Genomic DNA, 22,663 nt, shown 5'->3' on the forward strand with positions numbered 1-22,663 from the left:
GACTGAAAGTCTGGGATGGGATGGAGGTGAACAGGTGGTGCTAGAAGGGGAAATGGACAGAGTGGGCTTTAAGGGCTTTGTTAGCGAAGGGAAAAGTCTGTACTTTACCCTCTTCCAGTTTTGAGAATGAGTGGCTGACAGGTGGTACAGTTTACTCACTTTGGAGGAAGAGGAGCAATGAGGAAGTCTTTTGAGGCAGAAATGGGAGGATGATGCTTCCAGTTAGGACAGGAGCTCTAGCGTCTGTGAGCATCTATGAGTGGAGGGGGGCAAGTGGAGGGGAGGGGAGGGTGCGTGGAGGGGGCAAGTGGAGTGGGGGCAAATGGAGGGGAGGGTGAGTGGAGGTGCAGGCAAGTGGTTGTATGAGTAAGGGGGGGGGGGTCCTGGCAAGCAGAAGTGAGGGGGAAGGGAAGGGAAGGCCAGGGAGGGAGGTATGGGTGAGGGGAGGGCAAAGGGAGGTGTGGGCAAGTAGAAGTGAATGCTAGGGGAGGTTAGGAGGCTGGAGGTGTTGGCGAGGGGAGGGGAGCCGAGGGGAGTTGAGGACCAGAGGTTGTGGGCAAGCTGAGGTGTGGGTTTCTAGATTCAGGCTGGCATTGGAGTAAATGAAGATTCATGAGTCAATGAGCATGCTTTGTACATGCATTTGATACTATTATAGAGAAAAGTGGCTCTGATTATGTAGAATAGACAGATATGTCCCAATAAACATTTTGATTGAGATGGATTTAGGGCTCTGGCCTTCGGCATAGGAATCCTCTCAGTCCTAGAAGTTCCCATGTAGAGTTGGCATGTGAAAAGTCACAGAGTCTGCACACCGTGTACAAAGCCTGCACATGTAGATCACCAGGGTGTGCTGCTTAAGCTTGGCTCCTTGTTAGTTTGGGGAGAGGCCATTGGGAGGGTGTGGAGACTGGTCCATGTGACGGCTTCTCCATGGATATGGATGGTCAGGTTGGGTTCTTGCTGAAGGCTGCGTCTTCCTGGCATGTGCACAGGTCAGGGTAGATAAGTATAGAAACTTGGCTTGCAGGTCAATAATTTTTCAGTCTCTGCAGTGAAGGTGTCCCAGTTAAACTCCCAGAGACTGGCAGCTAGATGTCACCTTGATTTTTCCCTTAGAATATAACCATTTGGAAAATCTCTACGAACAAAATCTCACTTAGCCCTTATTTAAATCAAGGTCACAAGGTTAGCTCAGCACAGCAGCCAGGGTCATTAGTTATATCCAGGTGACATGGATCTGATCAGCCACACGGAGGAACCTGCTGTTAGGCATTGCGAGCTGGTGAATCTTGGGGGCTGGCCTCTACTTGCATGGGCACTGCCAGTGTCTTCCTGGAGTCTTACTATCTTTTTCAAAGGGTCATTATTTTCCCTACTTTAGTTTCTTTAGCCTCACTCGGTATTGAGTTGTCTGCATCTGAAGGTGATCATTTTGGGAGCCCTCTAGGTTGACTATAGCCAATAGATAGGTTTTCTTCAAACTAAATAGTATGTTTAAAAGCCTGGATTCGTTGCTGGCATTTAAAATATTGTATTTCACAGAAGAGTGAGTTCTCACTGTTCTTGATCCCAAAGACGTAACGCCTGTGGGTGTCTTACTGGTTCAAGACTTCTGTTCCACATGATGGGCTGAGCCACCTTTAATTTTCTAAGTTCAGGCTCCCACTTTCTTTTTTAAACTTATATTTGTTTAGTTTTTGCTCTCCATTTGCTTATTGATTATATCAGAGCTGAACCCCTAGAGGGCAGTATTGCGCCTTTTTCCAGGTTTCTGAGCCAGGAAGCTGATCCCATGGTGCTCTGCTTCCAGTGCACTGCTATGTGTTTCTGCTGTCTGAGTCACCCTCCTCACCTCAGCGTTTTCAGGGAAGCCACGTGCTGCAGGAGGGCAGCTCTGCCAAATCTCCAGGCCTCTACTATACAAAACTATGTTGCTTTCTAGGCTTAGGTAACAAAGAACTCTTTGGTGAGTCTTCCAACAAAGTAATGTTGAATATTTAACAGGCAGGGCTGGTTTTGGAGACATAGTTTCCTGGATAAAATGCATGTCATTTGAGCACTAGGATGTGAATTCTGATTTCCAGCACTCATGAAAAGCTGGATGTGACGATATGCATCCTGGCATTGCAAGGCAGTGAGACCAATGGATCTCTGGAGCTGGCTTCCTAGCCAGCCCAGCAAAGACAAAATAAGGTGGAAACACAACCGAGGAAAAAAATTTGGACATTGAACTTTGACCTCTACACTCACACACACACACACACACACACACACACACACACACACGCACGCAATATGCCAACTGTCATTTGTTGTTTTCAGCCGTATACAAATCACAAGCACACGTGTGTGTAGACACACACACACATATGCACAAGTAGCATGCCAGCTGTCATTTGTTGATTTCAGTCATATACAAAGTACATGTATGCGTGTGTGCATGCACACACACACACACCCCACATGCACAAGTAGCATGCCAGCTGTCATTTGTTGATTTCAGTTGTATGTCAGAAGTGTACTTTTTTTAAGTTGTCCAACACAGGCTTAGAAAAGTAGAATGACTTAGTTTGATCACAGAGCAGCTTAATCAAGCACATTGAGTTTGGTTCCAAAGAGGGAAATGTTCACATCTTCTAGAGGGCGTTATGTTTGTAGAGTTTCTCTCAACTCAGAGATGGAAGGTGCAGTTAAGGAACTCTGGTTTTATCAGGAAGGATAGGAAGGGGTTTGGGCAGAAGGTATTGATAACATAAGCAAAGGTATTGAGGGGCTGTCTGTGAGCTGCTGAGTACTTATCAGGATCAGGATGAAACTGGGTTGTTATGACCTAAGAGCCTGGTGCCTGGATGCCTTATCCCGAAGTCTGACTGTTAGCTTGAGATGTGTGTTTTTAAGCATTGTCTGCTAGCTGTGGAGAGATATCCCCACTTTTTAAATCCACATCCACACAAACAGCTCTTGATTGGCTGTTTGCTTAGACTTCAGGGACAGATTTCTTTCAGAGAGGGGATTTCTTACTCAGTGGTCTGCTTCTGCTGGTGAGGGATGCTGCAGGTCTGAGCAAGTGCATGACTTGACCAGCCCAGGTGCAGCTCAGAGCTAAATTCCTGGAGGAGGCTAGAGACACGTGGACTCATTAACATCCCATAAATTCTGGCCCAAGCTCTGTGACCTGTGAGTGAATGCAGTTCTGTTTGTGCGCATTCATCGGACACATCTACTTTGAAGATGTCTGGCCCGGCTTCCTACCTCCTCCTGCTCCACTGAGCTAAGAGAGCAGCTCAGAATTAATATTTAAATTTTGTTCTCTTTTAGACTGATTGAGGAGTTGAAGCTGACTTTGAAGAGCAAAGAAGCTTTAATTCAGTGCCTTCAAGAGGAGAAATCTCAGATGGCATCTCCTGACGAGAATGTGTCATCTGGAGAACTCCGAGGACTTTGTGCCACTCTGAGGGAAGCAAAGGAGAGAGACGCTGAGGTGAGGCGACAGGGCACAGCAGGAGGGGGAGCATATCAGACTATGGGAAGTGGGGCACTCTTCAGTCTGCACGGTTAGCACAGTAACTTCCACATGCAAGTTCTCTGTCAGGTGAGGAATCTGCAGGATCCACCTTTGTTAGGGGCTGCCTTTGTTCATGTGCCTTAAAGTTCTGCATCTGTGTTTTACCATGTGTTAATTTGCTGTCACCTTGGGGCTTCATTTTCATCCTTAGGGCTTTCTTAGTGTAAACCTGTGGTGCATTGTTCATGTCCTCTTTTCCTTTGTTGTTAGAGCCTGGCTTGTTGTCCATATTTGGTGTGAAACGTCAGAGTCTGTGGGGGAAGGGGACTGGTTCTGGGCCTGGCAGCATATGAGATGTTCAGTATCCTGCCCTGCTCAAGCGTCCCAGCCCTTTGGCCAAGTAGAGATGTGATCCCCTGACTGAGTTAGGACCAGCCTTAGATCAGTCATCTCTCCAGGTTCTAAGAAGTGGGCTGTCAGACCCTGGGCCCAAATCTCCTGGACTCCTCTTGGTCTTGTGACTTCCAGGGCAAGCTTTGTTGACCTTCCATTCTCCTTGGGTGGAGGAAGTCTGCTGCATGGTCTGTCCACATCAGGGTATGTTCTTGAAGCTCCAGAAAGGTTGTGATTTCTTTTTGAAGCAGGGTCCTTGTCCTTGTGACAGGAGCAGATTCTTTAGCTTCATTGGTTAGTTTTCATTTGGAATGGGGTTGCCACTTCAACTCCCGGGCTGTTTTCTAGTGGGCCCTTTACCTTTTCTTCCGAAGTACCTGTTTACTCCGTGAGAGTCACAGTCAAACTGTGGGCAGCTGCTTCACACTTTTCCTCCCTAAAACCATGTCAGACTATGAAGGAGTTAATGTTAATTAACTTGTGTTAATGAGGTATGCAGCAGTGGAGGGGAGTGAGGTGTGAGGTGCTCACTCAGATGGCTGTGGGAAAGCCTTCTTTGGAACTTCTCTTTCTGCTCACTCATGAATACCTTTTCCTAGGCTGCACAGAGGGAATGGAAGAAGGAGAGAAATCACTGGGAAGCAAAGATCCAGGTATGTTGATTCATTTTAAGACTGCTTTGAAAACTTTTTCTCCTCTTACTTCTCATTTATTCTGAGTGCAACAGATAATTCTTTGTGACAAGAGCTGCCATTGATCAGATGCCACCGAGTCCCAGTGATGTAACCAGCACAGAAGAAGTAGTTCCTCTGTCCTTGTCATGACTCTCATTCCCAGGTTGTAGATGTAGTAGCTGAGGCTCAGAAAGGTGAAGGCACTTGCTCATGATCCCATAGCTGGAGGGAGGAATCTGCCTGTTTGATTCAGCAGCTGGGCTCCAAGGGCCCTTAGTCACAACAGCTGCAATTTGTACAGTGCCTGCCAGCTTAGAAAGTACTTTCACATCTATTATCTCATCTGATCTCACAACAGCCCAGGAGGGAGGCAGCAGTGATTTTCTTAAGACATGAACTCAGACTATAAATGCAGGGCTCAGTCCCCATCAAACCAAACTCTCTGCCAGCTTTTGTAGCATTAAGGAATGAAATTAATGATCTGTTATTTCCTCCAAATAACCTGCTGCAGTCTCGAAGACTCTGATGTGACTATATTCAGATTTTAGAAGGCACTGGAGTCCTTCCCATAGGAATAGCTGTCAGCTTCTCAAATGATCAGATCCCCTTCCTTTCACCCGGCCTTGTTGCCGTGAGCAGTAACACAGTAACTGGGAGCTGATGCCACAGCATTCGGCTAGACTAGGAAACATTAATCACAGGTTGACAGGAATAAGATAGAATAACTGCATTTGAGTGTGCTCTTAAAGATATATTTACAGTGCATTTTGGTTGGAACACATCAACTTCGTGAATCTTTTTCTAATCTAATTTAGGCACTTCAGGAGGACCTGAGAGAGAAGGAAAGAGAAATTGCTACAGAGAAGAAAAATAGCTTAAAGAGGGATAAGGCCATTCAGGGCCTAACCATGGCATTAAAATCAAAGGAAAAAGAGGTATGTCTGAGGAGTGAAGTGGGATTTTTCTTTCTTAGTTTCTGTGGCTTGCCTGTCTTCTCCTGAAGTTGTAGCTTTAGATAGAAAGTTTGTAAGTTCTGGATAGTACAGGAAGTGAGTTTTTCAGTCAGTTGGAGTTGTGGCAGACTGTAGTTCATGCTGTCCGTAACTAATTATGAATAAGACATATTTTTTTAAAGTTTTTAGTAAGCCACATTTGACAAAGGTGCAGAGACGTAAGTTGATTTTAATAGTATATGAACATAATTATTTCAACATGTAATCAGTGAAGAAGGCAATGGTGAGTTGTTTAGTATTTCTTCCCTCAGCACCAAATGTTGTGAAATATTAGTTTAAGATGTGTTACATTTGTTGATACTGTGGAGTATTTGTTTAATGATGCAAAGATGTCACATTTGTGTGATTAAATAAAATTAACCTGGGATCTGGAGACTGAGTCAGCAGCTAGCTGACAGGAAGTGGTAAGGAGGAACCATGTGAAGCTAGGGTCATTAGGTAGGGGTTGAGCAGGATGATGCTCTATTTTTGCAGAAGCCGCAAGCTAGAAGAAGAGGTTAGCTGCTTGCTATTCAGCCTCTCTGAGCAAGCAGAATTTTACCTCAACCTTTGAATCCTGGTTCTGTAGAGGGATAGAGATCTAGATAAAGTTCCCTTTAGCAGCTGTGACAGTGTTGGTGCCTGAGGGAACAGAATTCCTGCCTGGCTAAGGCCACTGGGGCTTAAACACTATTGGTACCTGTGGGGTTGCAGTTGCTGACTAGGACAGAAGTTGCTTAAGGAGCAGCTACTGAATTTAATGAAAATCAACAACCAATGGTTTAAACTTCAGCTGTATTTCAAGAGGCTCTTTTAAGACTTATCCAGTCATGTGGCTAGTTAGTGACTGCCCTGAAGGAGATTACAGACCGACTCTTCTGAAAGACAACTGAAATTGGACATGAAGGGATTTGGGAAACAAGACTGTGGCTGGGAAGCAAAAAGCCTTGTTGCCTTTGGGATCCAATGTGGTGGCTGAAGGCTCTTTTCTTGTCACTTGGTACTGAATGAAGTCTTTGGATCTTAATGATTAACAAAGGCCCTCACTCACCAAAGAGACCCAGCTCTTCTCCTATGTGATTGGCAAGTCAGAGTAATGGGTGTTGGAACTGAGGGAAGTGCAGGTGGTGGGGAGGCAGAGAGGAGAAAACCTGGTCCTGATTAGGGTGGATGTAGGGAGTGGGTGGTGCTTAGAGGAGAAGTTGCTGAGCAGAGTACTTAATGGTGAGAGGGCCGAGGAAGAGATGCAGATGGGAGGCCAGTTTGGAGAGAACAATGGCAAAGTCTGTGGTGTGTGACACCAGAAATGGTCTGGGGTTCCCAGGGAACGAAGTGCACAATTTAAATGAGACTGTAGATGTTGGATGTGTTGCAAAGGGCCCAAGAGTGGTGACTAATCACATCAACTGTTGCAGGGGGTACATTGGCTCAGTAGCAGAAAGGGTGATCACATTTTTACCTTTTAGAAGCATCTGGCTGTATTTGAAGAATGATTTCAGGTGACAGAGAATGGAGTTAAATGTGAGTCACTCAGGCAAGAACCAAGAAAATCTTTATTAGAACACAGGTCACAGCAAGTAAGATGGAGGAAGAGGACTGTATTCAAGAAATAAGATTAGGAATAATTAAAAAATAGAAATAATTCTGGAAAATCTGGTGGTTGGATTTAAGGATTAAGAGTAGAGCAGTCAAGGTGACTGTAGATGTCTAGCTGAAGTGACCAGGATGTGGTGACACTGCCGTGGCTCAGAGCATAGAGAGTAGAGTATGTCATTGACAGGAGCATTGGCCTCCAGGAATGTAGAGGTCATCCTGGTTTGGAGGCAGAGAACAGTACAAGCCTGAAGCATGGGGACAGAGGGCTAGCTTGGCCCAATGCAATAGACTTGGGAATCACTTGTATTTAGTCATGAATTAAAATTCTGAGAGTTGACCAATATATCCTGCGAAAGCATAGTCTAGGAAGGAAGGAAGCAAACAAGCAAGAAAGCAAGCAAGCAAGCAAACAAGCCAAGGATGAGACTATAAGGAATATTATGAGTTCAGGTATGGGGCATACGCAGAGGGGACCGCAGGAATGGTTGCAGAAGTAGAAAACTGGTGCTGAGAAGCTGAGGGAGTGCAGTGTCAGCTGCAGTTGCAATTTGGCCTTTGACCTTAGGAGCTATGATTCCTGTGATGCACGGGGGCTAGCTGGAGCAAGACACCTTCAGTGTGTGTTGACACTTGTAGTAGAGCAGTTCCAAGGTGTAATGGTCAGAGTTCATGGCACATCTCAGGGTAGAGAAGTTGAGAAATTTTGGGAGAAGCCACACAGTTATTGGATAAGCCATATAAGTAGGCAGTGATAGTAGGAATGCCTGTTATTTTAACCGCAATGTACAGTACCTCATTTAGCACTAATAACACCATAGTGATGAGTGGTGTTCATCATGGATTAGTCTGTTTTTCTTTACTATAATGAAATATCAGAGGCAGGGTAGCTTTATAAAGAGGTTCATTTCACTCGTTTTTTTCTGATGCTTATAGTTCAAGATCACACTGTCTGATGTGTTCAACCTCTGATGAAGGTCTAGTGGCAGATAACAGAAAGGCAGGCAAGAGGGGCAGGTCATGTTATCAGATGAAGCCTGAGATTGGGCTCCTCCAGAACCTTCCAGGAGCATGTTCCAAGTACCCAAGGACCTCTCACTATTATTCACTTCCTGAAAGCCCACCTCCTAACATTGCCGCATGGAGGATCAGGTTTCTGATTCATTGACACTTGGGGGACATACTCTGACTTTATGTAGACCTTGGCAACAGGTGAGGGATTAAGTCTCAGAGGGTAAGCCTTTGTCATCTCTTTTGATTTCTTTTAGTTTGACTCATCTAGCCCCCCCCCCCCCCCAAGAGCAGGTGACAGGTGTGGCTTGGGCAGTTTGTGGGGTCCCTGGCAGTGGGACCAGGAGCAATCCCCAACGAATGATCTGAGAAACCTTACTCAGCCTAGACACCAGGGGAGGGCCTTGGTCCTGCCTCAATGACATGGTGATGTGACAGAATTGTTGACTCCCCTTGGGAGGCCTTACATTCTCAGAGGAACAGATGTGGGTGGGGGAAGGGGAAGGTGGGTGGAACAGGATGGGAGGGAGGGGGAACTGGGATCAGCATGTTTTTTTTTTTTTTTTTTTTTTTTTTTTTTAAAAAAAGAAGAACAGAGGGTAAGCCGCCCAATTATAAAATGGCAAAACCAGAAATGTCCCTCAGAGCTTGTGTCTCTCTCTATTGAGCACTCTACGTTGGGGTAGCATGTGGGTTGCGTAGGAAGGAGAGCCCAGCTATGTATGTGGTGGACATTTTTTGTTTTCCAGGTTGAAAAACTTAACTCCGAAATCAAAGAGCTCGCTGCTGCTCTCACCAAACCTGGGGAGGCTCCCTTGATAACACAGGCCACAAAATTCCAGGTAAGAGTTTTCATTAGTGTAAGTCACTCTCTCAGGTCCTCATTCCAAGAGAGGCCTGGACTTTGCAAACTGAAGGGAAACTAGGAGAGTTTAATAGGGGAGCCATCAGTGGTCTTTAGTGATAGAATTAGTTGAATCTAATTAAAGGTTGGCCTTCCACCAGTTTTGGGAGCTTTTCTGGCCTCTCAGTGTGGTGGTGGTGGTAGCCACTCTGGTATTTGGGAGTGCTGACTTTACTTATAGATAACATCTCATTTTACTTTCAAAGTTCTTAAGAAATAATTATTGTATCCTTGTATTTGTGAGGTTTTTGAGGCTCGTTGAGGGTATGCAACCTACTCAGTGTCACACAGCTAACAGGTGGTAGAGTCAGGGTTTAAATTCAACAGTTAGAACTAATAACAGCCCTTTGAACACATACTTTGTGCCCAACCCTTCTACATGTTGTCTGAAGATTATCCCCTTTATCTGTGTAACATTTGAAGTAAACACTGTTATATCCTTGTTTGATTGAACTTCAGGTTTAGAAATGTGACCTTCTCAGGGTCACCACACTGATGAGTGGCAGGGCCAGAATTTGACCCCAGGGCTCCTGGCACTCCACAGCCTGGAGTTATTTGCTCCTCCTCTCTGGCTGCCTCTTTCTTCCTGCTGCTTTCTGAACTTGTGGTCCAGACTTCGATGCCTTCCTTCGATCTCTTTGTTGTGCATCAAGATTGCCTCCCACCCATCTTCATGATAGTCCCTCTCTTTTCCAAATTTTAGTTTTGTGCTTTTAATTATTTCAATATTTTCCTTCCATGTTTCTAGTTTGCCTATACAATGTATGTAAGCCTATTACTGATATGGAATCCGTGAGGTTTCATCATCGGGTTAAGTCCATCCTTGCTTAAACACTCCTCCCGACCCTGCACCGGGGTGCTTCTTGTGGTCGGGTAGATGTTTAGTCTGATTTAGGGCTATTTGACTTCCAAGATTCATACCTCTTGCCTTATCTATTGCAGAGCTTTGGCTCCCAGAAAGAATAATTGCAGTAATTTGGTTTAAATCATGGATGCTTGCAGCATAGACAGATCTCTGCTTTTCAGATCTCAGATTTGCTTTTTCTGCTGTTTTGACAGCAGATGGTGAAATTGAGCTGAGCTTACATTTTACACCATTCCCCCCTTGCTTATTAAATAACACGTTTTAAAGACCAAATTCTTTGGAAAACCATCAATATTTTCACTTGCTTAAAAAATGGTAGGAGTTGATAGCCAGAGTCCAGTCCTTATGAGCTCTAGTATAGTTTACTTTTCCTTGTTATATTGGGGCTTAAAGGGAAAAAACAACCTTATAAACTTGACTGTTACTCAGGCAAACTGCATGCATTTAGTGATTTACTGACCCTTGCTCCTGGTCAAAATGCAGTACATGTAGAGTGAGGTCTCTCAATAGCTGCATGGGCCGGATCCTTGTCTGTAGTACACAGAAATCAGGTATTGCTGAAACTCTGTATGTTGTGTATCAGGTTGGCAAGTCTAATGACATCTCTTGATGCTTCACCCAAATTGGTATGCTTTTGACCTTCCGAGCGTTTGTGAGGGCAAGAGCGTTTGCAAAGCATGTCCTTTATCCTGGTCTGATTACCCGTGAGTAAGCACTGCATGTTTGTACCATGCTTCATCTGAGGTATATGTAGTTTCAGTGTTGCACTGACTTTTAAGTGTGTATCTTTGATGTAAAAGGACATATTGAGGTGTGTTGTGATTTCAACTAATTGCAGCCTCAGTTAAAAAGCCATTTTGGGGGCTGGAGAGATAGCTCAGAGGCTAAGAATACCTGCAGTTCTTCCAGAGGGCATGAGTTTGGTTTTCTGCACCCAGGTAGGACAACTTATAAGTACCTGTAATTCCAGCTCCAAGGAGATTTGAAACCCTCTTCTGGTCTCTGAGGATAAATGACCCCTCCAGACATATATAATATATATAATTAAAAATAAAATGCCTCTTAAAAAGAAAAAAGACAAAGGTCATAGGATTGATTTGACATCAAACTTGACAATAAAGCAGCAGCAGGTGATATTTAAATTCTTAGAGTGGCTGCCAAGGTACAGATGCACAGACTCAACTTCAGATTACAGGTGTGATTGTATCAGGTTACAGTGTGGGCTGGCTGGTTCTCTTCTTACCCACTCAAAGTTATTTATGGATAGGAAATGGCATTCTCCTCCAGTTGTGAAAGTAGAAACACTTATTGAAGGTATACCTAAAGTAGTAGAAAGAAAGTAATAGAAATTACCTGTATTTGAACTTTTTCATTGGGACCTTCAACTCCCCAATATTGACAAGACTTACCATTCATTAATTGTGAAAGCTGGCTGATAGCTTAGACTTTTTCCTAACCAGCTCTTATAACTTAAATTAACCCATTTCTATTAATTTACTTTCTGCCTTGTGGCTTTATTACCTCATCTCTGAAGTGCCCATCCTGCTTCCTCTGCATCCCTGGCATCTCTGCCTTCTTCCCAGAATCCTCTCAGCCTGGAAATCCTGCCTAGCTATTGGCCATTCACCTTTTTATTAAACCAATCAGAGTGATACATCTTCAGTGTACAAAAATTATTCCACAACAGTTATCAGCAGACTCACCTCTAAGTATGTTCACTGTTGATACCTTCACACACATGCATATATGCACATACACACTCAAAAACTTTAAAAAGTTAAACAAAATTGTGTGTGTGTGTGTGTGTGTGTGTGTGTGTGTGTGTGTGTGCATATATGTATGTGGTTATACATGGAGGCCAGAGGTCAACATCCTCTGTCTCTCTCCATCTAATTATTTGAAGCAGGGTCTCTTGTTGAACTTGGAGGTCATATATTTAACTAGGTTGGCCAGTAAGCCCCAGGGATCCTTTGTCTCTACCTTTCTAGTTCTAGGCTTACAGATGTGCAAAACTGCTTCTAGCTTTTATGTGGGATTGAATTCTGGTTCTCGTGCCTGCAGAGCAAACACTTTACTAACTGAAACATCTCCCCAGCTTCTTTCTCTTTATTTTATTTTTAAAGAGATTGGCATTCCCATATGTTACCCAGTGTCTTAGTAATGGTAAGCATTGCTGTGAAGAGACACCATGACCACAATAGCTCTTATAAAGGACAATATTTAATTGGTGTTGGCCTATAGGTTCAGAGGTTTCATTTGTTATTGTCATGGCAGTAGCATGGTGGCATGCAGGCAGACATGGTGCTAGAGGAGCTGAAAGCTCTACATCTGGACTGACAGGCAGCAGGAAGAGATAAAGCTATACTGGGCCTAACTTGAGCATGTGAGATCTCAAACCCACCCCCGTGACACACTTTCTCCAACAAGGCCACACCTACTCCAACAGGGGCATGCCTCCTATTAATGCTACTACCAGTGAGCCTTTGGGGGTCATCATCATTCAAACCACCATGCCCAGGCTCATCCCAAACTCCTAGGCTCAAGTGATTCTCCTGCCTTGATTCCTTGAGTATCTGGGATTACAGATTTGTACTGGGCCATTAAATATTTCTTCTATAATCTTTTCTTTAACATTCTTGCCATGGCAGCATAGTCTGGATCTCCTCAGATTTTTTAATTTTCATATTGAAATAATTGTCAACTCACATATATGTTTCTGCATCTCCTTATTCAGTCTTCCAAGGTAATATCTCCTAAGCCATATAGCTAAAACTGGTCCAGGCGTTTAAATTCTTTTATACTGAGCAAGAATAATTTGACTAGTTTTACATTTGACCTTAAGCCACATGTAATTGGGCCAAATATTTGCCATTTGGGCTTCATTCAGGAAAAGGTGAAAGAACCTGCTAGGGAAGTTTTTCAAGGGCCCGTTTAAGGAAAATTTAACATGGAAAGTATTTCTATGAAATGAGTTGAATGTGTGCATTTGAGTTCTTAGAGGCTGGATATTTAAGGAGGTTTTGCCGTCATTGTTCATGCAATAATCCTGCAGAACTTCCACCACTTGGTAACTGTGAACAATAACTGTTTAACAGTCCACTAACTGATGCCCTTCTCTAGCTTCCTCTTCAAATTTAGTCTTCTTGTTTTTATTCTTACCACTTCATTGGTGTTAATTAGAGTCTTTACTGGTGAGGGCATATGGTGCTGTGCCAGAGAAGAACACAGGCTGGGAATAATTTGAATTCCAGATTTAATTACGGGCAGTGTGGTGATAGACTAGTCACTTAGCACTGAGCTTCATTTACTCATGGTCATGGTTTAACTCCTTGTTGACGATGAGCATTTTGCAGGCATTGTTGGCCTTTGCTTCTTGAGTTTATTTAAGCACCACCATCAACATTAATACCAATTTGCTCTCATATTCCAGTCTTCTGCTTCTTTATATTTAATTTCAAAGGAAACTAAACCAAAAGATTCCAAAAAGTTATTGTGGAACAGATGGTGTTCATTCTCATTTCATGTTCCCATGTCCTGAATTTCAGTTAGAACATGGGGCCAGATGCCTGGGCTTTTAGGGAGCCTGGTAGAGACACAGCTCCTAAGACCCTAGGTTAACTGTGGCTGTAGTCTACTTGCTGAGCAAGTGGGTTGACCACCTGAATAGCTAAGAGGTGATAAGTGTTAGGCAGAAATGGATTTCCTGAGTCTGGGGCCTTAACTTCAGTTGATTTGTGACTGACAACACAAGTATCATTGTTTTTGAGCCTCTCTTGGTCTAATTGGAAGGACAGACTTATTAAATAAATTTACTTTTGACCTGTGTACAGCATTTGGGAGGCAAATGCAGGTGGATCTTTTTGAGTTCGAGGTCAATCTGTTCTGCATAACTTGTTCCAGGCCAGCTAGAGTTAGTTACATGGTGATTTTTTCCTATTGAAAATATTACATAGACTTCACAAAACCAAGTTTTTAGGAAACTAGAAAGAATGTAAAATGTATAATCTGAGCATGACTCAAGCCACGTCACCAAGTACGTAGATTTCCTTCTATGCATAGACTTATTTTTAAGTGATTTATGCATTGGGCTGCTGTTTTCACTTCACACTGGCATAGGTGTATTCATATGTTTTGATGTATGCTATATAGTTTTGGCAGTTTTAGACTGCTGCTCATTAGATTGCTTGTTATCAATTACTTTTGTAATTCTGTAAGGAGTAACTGAATATAGGCTCTTCTTTTTTGATTCTTCTCAGAGTAGATCTGAGAAGGAATCACTGGGATACATGTAGGTTCACTTATACTATGCAGAGATGCATGGTTAATTTCCATTCCCTCATATATTCCAGGCTTCTAGGTGCTTAACTGGTTTTTATTTTGTTTGTTTGTTTGTTTTGTTTTCATTTTTTGAGACAGTCTGTGTAACAGCATAAGCTGTCCTGGAACCAGCTCTTGTAGACCAGGCTGACCTCAAACTCACAGAGATCTGCCTCCAGAATGCTGGGATTAAAGGTGTGCGCTACTACTGCCCGGCTGCTTAGCTGATTCTTAAAGTGTTAATTAAGGATGAGTGTCATTTCAAAACAAGCTGAATAGCACCAGATAATCCCATTTAAACAATCCTACTTTGTAACGTAGAACTTTTCAGTTCATTCTTTTTATTGTTAGTGGTTTAGAACACTTTGTTCATTTTTGTATTTTATGTAAATATTTTCTCAGATGAATTGTATATTAATGAAATAAAGACAGTCTTGTTACATTTAGCCTTGAGCTCTGATGATATTAGAGTCTTTAAAAGTGGTCTTTGCCTGAGATGCTGACCAATGACTTCTTTTGAGTAGATAAGTCTGGGTGCAAGCCGTACTAGCAAAGGAGGGCATTGTTGGTGCTAGAACCCACCACTGCTTGTCATGTTTTCTTCATTTTCTATTTGTTATTTATTGGCTGATTGTGATATTGGGGCTTAAACCCAGGGCTTCACATATACTAGGCGAGTGCTTTACCACTGAACTGCACTCCAAACCCCTTTTCTACCCCTTAAAAGTTACTTAATTAAATCTTTTTTTAACCATTATGAAAGAAACATGTTTAGTTACCTTAAAACATTAAAAAAAATACAGAGAAGCAGAAAAGCCAACTTATTCCCACTGCATTGAAGTCAGTTTTGTTAACAGTTTGTGCTTCTTTTCCTCCACCACAACTAGCACCACTACCACCACCATGGCGGGCTTTCCTCCTTTCCTAACAAAATCACAAGCTAAGCTTTGTCCTGTATTCCTTGGGCTTTGGATACTGAATGCTGTTAGGTTTTTTTTTGTCGTAAAACCAGGAGGTCTTGTAGGTTTGTTTATGACATGTGAAAACCAGCTCCCTTTGCCCTCTCTCTCCTAGGGGTCTGAGGACTATGAGGCTGCCCTGGCAGAAAAGGAAGCCCTGTTGACAGAGCTGCACTCAGAAAACCTCACAAAGAGCGCTGAGAACCAGAGACTGCTTGGGAATGTTAAAGTGATCACCCAGGAGTTGAGTGACCTGAAGAAGGAGAAGCTGAGACTAGAGAGGGACCTGGAGGAAGCCCACCAAGAGGGGAGCAAACGGGCCCACACCATCCTTGTGAGTGCCTCCCACCCTCCTGACATGATGGGGGTTGCATCAAGACTGGGTCCTGTGATGGTTTCTGCTCATAGGAAGGGGAGTGCTGTACAGAAAACTTAAGAAGATGTAAGCTCTAAGGGTTTCTCTTATCTCCTTAGTGGAAATGACCCAGCTTGACATTCTCATTCACCCGTCTCTCTCACTATTGCCATCAAGTTGACAATAGTTTGTGTCCTGCTTTTTCATCCATTACTCGTTCGTGCTATGCTGCCAGGTGTGAATGTTTTTCAGAGAGATATTTTTTGTGTCTGTGTATTTAATCATTTGGTTGCTCTTCAGTTGTCTTAACGGGACTCTTATTTCAAAGCATTGGGTATTTTCACCTTGTAACCTGTGTTTCAGCAAACATTCCTACCCGTGAGTGTGAGCATTTAACCAATGAAATAGGTTTAATTCCTGAGTCAAAACCTACCAACATTTAAAGACTACTTTATAGACATCAAACTCTTCTCCAGACAAATTGTACTGGCTTGGACCTGTTTTAAGACTGTGCTGTATTCAACACTGAGTATTAGCATCTAAAAATTCTTCCTAAGTTTGCTACACTATTAAATTTCAATTCTATCTAAACTTAAATACTAAGCATGCTTTAATTGAATCCCTCCTGAGAGTCATGTATACACGCATAGCCTTGGTGCATCAGGCAGGACTGAGTCTGAGCCCGAGTGGTCATGGATTCTGTGTTCTGACTCACCTTTCCAGAGTCTGGAATGGGCAGTTATCATAGCTAAGGCTTGGGGGAGAGCCCACAGGTACCACTGGCTGTTAGCACAGATGCTGGGATTCACAGTTGCCATGCCCGTGTCAACACTGAGGCGTGAAATGCACATCTTTGCATGTTGTAGTGACTATTTCAACAGACGTTCAGAGAGCAATCATGGAGATTTAGAGAAGCCATCAGCTACATTTCTCCCACCCGAGTGAAGCAACTCCTTTCTCTTGTCAGCAGCACTACTTTCAACTTCAGTGTACCTGACCTCTCCATCCAGTCACAGGTTGGTCACTGCCCTGTGTTTTTTGGGTCACTCACATTGCCTCAGCACCCTCCATATTGTGTAGGACACACAATGGCCATGGCGAATTATTCTCACTGATAGCCTTCACGTGAGAACTTAATTTCCTCCTAGGGTTGGGCATTTTGACTATGTAATTAATGCCACAGTGAGCATCTCTGAGCATGCAGACCTTTTCTCACAAAACACCTAAGAGAAACTGTGAGAAGTGTGGGTATTAGGTGACACAATACAAATGTTTTCTCTTCAGGTTGTCCTGAGTCCAGAAGGTGTCCCATTGTGTGCTGCCACCAGAGAGATTGCAGTAGGCCAGTTTGTTGTATTCTGATAGAAGTTAGGTTTTCTATATTTTGGATACTGTTGGGAATACCTAGCATAATTTCTGAAGTCCTTGCTTTTCTTTTAATTCCAGACAAGGGAGGACATATAATGTACTGCTGTGCTGTCTTCCCTTCAGTCCAGCGGAACAGTCAGGTTGTGAGGTTCCCAGCTTGGGTCATGTACTGTTTCTGTTGGTAGGAGTGTGGATATGTGTATGTACATGTATGCTATCATTGGCAGTCTCACATGTTTTTGTGGGAAGCATGGGCCCAGAGAATATAGTGTTGTTGTAAGACTCTGGGAAGACCTAGACAACAGCTGTTTTCCTAAATCCTCATGTTGATTGAGCTGGCTTGGGGCACACAGCTTCCTGGCATCTCATTGTGATTGCTTTTATGCATTATTGTATACATGTCTCTGGCACGCTGGTCTGGGCAGTTTTGTTATTTTTGCTAACATATTTCACCCCATTGCTATCTCTTTGTAACTCTTGGTTATAGTCTAGGAGTCTAACTGTGTCTTTGTCTGAAGGGTGTTTTACACTCGATCATGGAGGTACATGTGGGGGAACATGCTGAGGTAGTTATTTTGCTTCATGGTGCTAGGATAAAAACACAGGTGGAAACATAGCCATGCATATCTTATCAGCTTGTTGCTGTTAAGTAGGTTCTTTAATTATTCAGAATGTCTCCCACTTGACAGCTGCTGCTGGCATTGCTTTGTATTGACAGAAACAAAACCTAGACCTCTCAGTGACTTCTATTTCTGCCCTCAAAAAGAAGAGAAATTGACTCCAGTTTCAGTATCATTGAATACCTTGTATAAACCCTCTTTACTAGGCATGGATACGCTTCCAGAGAAGAGGTAGAAACACACCGCTACAGGAACACAGAGGAAGGAAGTGGCTTGCAAATTGTAGAAGGTTCCTGAGGAAAATGAGTTGTCTGGTTTATGTGACAGGAGAATAGGCAAGCATTCTACCAATGGAGCCTCATCCCTAACCTCATTGTATTTGCATTTTTGAGTCTGGCTTACTTTGTTTAATTCCATTTCTTTCTTTGAAAATATCACAGTTTCATTTCTCATTAAAGCTGTATAAAATTCCACTGTTTATGTTTTAGTTACCTTTCTGTTGCTGTCATAAAATACCAAGATGAAAATCAACTTAGAAGAGAAAGGGGCTTATTTTTACTTATGGTCCCAAAGGGATAGAGTCCATTGTTGCAGGAAAGGCATGACAACAGTTAAAGAAACTGGTGGCGGTAGCAGGAAGCTGGCTGATCACATTCCCCATCCATACACAAGAAGCAGTGAGAGAGAAAAGGAAGTAGAGCAAGGCTATACAACCTCAGGACCCACACCTCATGGTGTTCCTTTAGCAAGGCTCCACCTCTTAAAGGTTCTGTAACTTCCCCCAAAAGTACCACCAAATAGTGCCTCTAGTTGGGGACCAAGTATAAAATACATGGGACATGTCTCAAACACCCACAGAATATATGCCAGGCTTTCTTTATCAGTTTATTTGATGGTCATTCGGGCTAGTTCTATTTCTTGGAGGTTGTGAATGATACATAAACATGGATGTGTAGGGATCTTTGTGGTATGTTAACTTTGAATCCTTTAGGAGTGTACTTGAGAGGAGTATAGCTGGTCATATGGTTGTTCTTATTTTGAGAACCCCTTTGTGGAGTAGATGATTGTGCTTTGGCACTTAATTTTTGCAGATCTTAGTGCCCTATATGTTATTCTAGTCTTGTCTAGTACAGTCAAGCCTTACCATGAGGACACGCAAATCCAGTTAGATCTTTCCTGCACATGCTCAAGTTTTCCTGTGCTCCACAGGCAGGAAAAGGGTATTGGAAAGAAAAATATTCTTAAGTCCAGGCCCTTTTCTCTGTCTGCATTTAGTTCAGTCTTCAAATTAGCTTTGATAATGGAAACTGTTGTCAGGAGTGATGGCAACAAGCAGGCATCATCCCTAGCTATAGATGGTACTTGCAGCTTTTACAGCAGCTGACCTCATCAAATGTGGCCAAAACATGTTTGGGCCAAGAGAATGTGATTCTCATTTACAGATTATCTGATCCTCCTAATTTAGGTGACATGGATCTGGTCTCTAATTTCAAAACTTTGCCTAAGATACTATGTTATAGTGCTGACAGACTAGGAACATGACACATTTGACAGAAAGGAAGGTTTTTATATTCTCTAGTTTCTATAGATCAGAATAATGTGTTCTCAAAAAAATCAGCCTGCAGTGTTCTGGTTATCTGAACTTAAAAAAGTAATTTGTTCTTCTGTGTTTTTCAAACACGTGGTAGTTTATAGAAAGTTATACAATTAAATGAGCTTAGGCTCTTAGGTATAAAGGCATTAGGCTCTCAAAAGAAAAGATGGCAAGGATTTTAAACCATAGTGAATATGGTAAGCATGTTGTGGTGTCCTTTGTAGGGCTGAAGAGGAAGACTTAAGGTTTGCCTGGCAGTTCCTAGCAGCAAGAGCAATAAGGGAATTCAGGTACAAGGTCTCCAGTGATTGGAAGATGAACATTTTAAGAAAAAAGACTAGGTTTAGCTGGCACTGGAGCCCAAGGGAAGAATTGTATCTGGTGGGGTTCTATAGAAAGAACAGTTACAGGGTCTTGAGCAATAGTTCATTCAATCACAGCAGGTCTGTTCAGACAAGATCGATGTCGTTCTAGCCAGTGAGTTTGTAAGTGTTGAGGTTTTCAGTTCTTGGGACTGGGTCTAGCTGTTTCTCACTGTTCTGTTCTCTTGGACAAGAACTTGAAAATCAGTTGGAAATACTGCAGCCTTGGTTTTAGAAGAGCCCCAACTTAAAGTCCACACAGACTTAGTTTGTGTGACATTCTCTGAATTCTGATAGCATGCCAACTATCTCTCTCTCAGATATGATCAAACCATCCTTTGCCATACCAGGAGCATTCATTTCCTTGCTCGTTGTGTATGGGGAGACAATGCCTTTGCCATGAGCAGTTTGGATCAGAGACCAGTGGACTCGCTGTGCCCGACTGTGCAAGCACCTGAGAACTTGGCCTGTGAGGGTCAGCTGTCATGTTGGTTTTAATTGCCTTGATTACAGATCATGTGCCAGTTGACTTAGCACACGCTATAATTTGTAGTTTTGTTTATTCCTCACACATTTATTGAGTGCTTGCAATGTGCAGGCACTGTTGTTAGGCTTTTGTAAATACCAGCTTTAATTTTACTGTGGGGATCTTACAATGTGAGAGGCCAAAAATTGAAGGTGGCAGACAGTTCCTCTGTATCTTGTTATATGCCACATTGCCACCAGAGGGAACCATATCCCTTGAAGGGTGGCAGACAGTTCCTCTGTATCTTGTTATATGCCACATTGCCACCAGAGGGAACCATATCCCTTGAAGCAAATTCAGAATACAGTTATAAGGGACAGGGAACAAATAGTTCAGCATCCTGACTGGAACAGGAACTTGACAGAGAGGTGACTTGGGGGGCCTTCATGTCCTTTTCTCTCTGACTTAGAGGCCCTCTTTGGCACAGAGACTTAAGACTGTGTGTGAGGGGGGGGGGGGGAGAGAGAGAGAGAGAGAGAGAGAGAGAGAGAGAGAGAGAGAGAGAGAGAGAGAGAGAGAGAGAGAGAGAGAGAGAGCGCGAGCGCAAGGGAGCAGGTGAGGACAAGAGCAAGTCAGTTTTTTTCTTTTTTTTATAACAGCCTGTGTTGGACTGTAGTTGAGCTGTAATCCCTAGACTGTCACACAGTGCTTGCATTTGTCAGGGGACCTGTCATCTGCTGCCCTGACAAGTGAGGATTTCGGTACCTGGGCACCTAGCTCTGTGGGATGCATTTGCGGGCTACAGGCCAAAACTCTAATTAAAGTTGTTACCATCAGCAAGCTGGCCCAATCCTGTGTGCTCTGTAAGGAATAGATTTAATTTTGAGGTAGTTTAGCCTGAACCTTTCTAAGTCTCATGGTACTCATTGATGGATCGCCCCAAATGAAATTGGGATGACATTTTGTACATTTTGTAAGTCTCAGTCAGTACATGGACACTAGACAATAGTATCTCAGGCTGGTAGGTGGTTAGTTAGGCATAGGATCATAGATCCGAGAAGGGATTTTTTTTTTTTTTAAACCAAACTCAATATCTCCCTTTGGTTTTTTTTTTTTTTTTTTTTTTTTGTTAGTTTTGTTAGTTTTGTTTTGTTTTGTGGAATGTTTGAATTGATGTCCTTGTAGCATAATGTGCTCTTTAAATGAAGTACACAGGATGGTGTGTCCTTGCAAATCCCAGTTTCTGGTTGGATGGGTCAAAGGGTGAAAGAACGTTCTCTACAAGCCTGACATCCTGAGTTCTACTCCCAGAACCCACATAAATGTGGAAGAAATGACTCTTACAGTTTTCCTCCAACCTCCATACACTTGCATCAACACACACACACACACACACACACACACACACACACACACACACCATAATAATAAAAGAAGTTTAAAATCCCTGATTTTTGTGAGAGAATGATGGATTCACCGGACTCCATCCTTCCATGATGTCTGCTGTGTCATGGTGGTCACTAAGTAGAGAAACAGAGCAGTTTTAGCATGTGTCTTTGCAGAAGTGGACACCAGCACTGGGTTTGTGTTGGAGCTGAGTTTCCTTTGGGACATTTAACCTCTAAGCCAACTACTTAGCTTTTCTAGACAAATCCGCAGTCTTCTAAGATGGCATGAGTCCTGTGTATTTTAGCAGTAAAGAAATAAGTAATGAAATACCATATGTGAGAGTGACAGATGGAGTCTGGACTGTCCACTGGAGTCCCTTGGACAGTGCTAAGTGTGGTTTGCGCTTTCCCAGTCAGCCAAGCTACACATTCGATCAACAGCAACCTCTGCTCCAGGAGCATGCTTGTCTTTTCCTTTCCAGCTGACTGACCCCTTAGAGAAATGGGCCAGAAGGCCCTTGGGTAGAGGGACTTGGGCATGCTAGTAGCTCTTGCCCAAGGCTACTGTAAAGGCTGCTCTAAAATGCTGACCTTTTTGTTTCCTGGTGGCATAGCTGTGGTCTCCATGGGCCACCAACAAGGAGACTTTGTCACCACTACTTATCTCATCACTCTACTGTTCTGGGTCCTGGGCGCAGCAGGCAGAGTCAAGTCAGACACTCTGATGGCTTCCATGGAGAGCTGCGATGGAGGTGCAGGTAGAACTGAGTACAGTACAGTACACAGTGCTGACAGCGGGGTAGACCAGATCTCCCAAAGGAGTTGAGCCTCTGTGCTAAGGGAGCTGCAGGGAAGAGGGGAGGCTTCACAGAGGAAATCAGAGCTCCTGGTGCTGGGGTGGGAGAGGCAGAGATGCATTCCTGGTAGAGGGAAGAGAAGATACCTGCTCTAGGGTGGAGGTGGCAATGAACCTGGCACCTGGGAAGCCTGAGTGGGCCTGAAGAGGGGCATGTTTGTTCCCGTGTACCCCCTAGGTGTGGTTAGAGAGGTGTAGCATGTCTGTGCTGTCCAGTCATGCCCTAATACCTTCTCAGTGTACACCCTGGATTCTTTGTCCATTCTCCAGAGAAGTCTTTTTTTCTCTTTTTCTTTTTAATTATTTTTTAAAGACAGTGTCTTATGTAGCCATAGTGGACCTTGATCTCACTGTGTAGACAAAAATGACCCAGAATATCTGACCTCCCTGCCTTCAGTTCCCATGTGCTAAATTTTATGTGTGCCTTCTGTGCAGGAC

At 43.3% G+C, this 22,663-nt stretch overlaps 1 protein-coding gene across 9 annotated transcripts in view; it reads left to right on the forward strand.

The window, feature by feature from the left end:
- Positions 1-22,663, forward strand: part of Cdk5rap2 (CDK5 regulatory subunit associated protein 2) — a 183,163-nt gene that overhangs the window by 46,442 nt on the left and 114,058 nt on the right. For 8 of the 9 annotated variants that reach the window (XM_038334749.1, XM_038334754.2, XM_038334753.1 and 5 more), the window contains 5 exons: positions 3,322-3,484; positions 4,501-4,554; positions 5,391-5,510; positions 8,921-9,013; positions 15,332-15,550. In XM_038334749.1, the coding sequence (XP_038190677.1) occupies positions 3,322-3,484; positions 4,501-4,554; positions 5,391-5,510; positions 8,921-9,013; positions 15,332-15,550 (649 nt within the window). Of the gene's footprint in view, positions 1-1,863; positions 1,970-3,321; positions 3,485-4,500; positions 4,555-5,390; positions 5,511-8,920; positions 9,014-15,331; positions 15,551-22,663 lie in introns of those variants that run through there. The other variant, XM_038334756.1, reaches the window with a different exon arrangement.

The sequence above is a fragment of the Arvicola amphibius genome, chromosome 6 (genome assembly GCF_903992535.2).
Source record: "Arvicola amphibius chromosome 6, mArvAmp1.2, whole genome shotgun sequence".
Lineage (NCBI taxonomy): Eukaryota > Metazoa > Chordata > Mammalia > Rodentia > Cricetidae > Arvicola > Arvicola amphibius.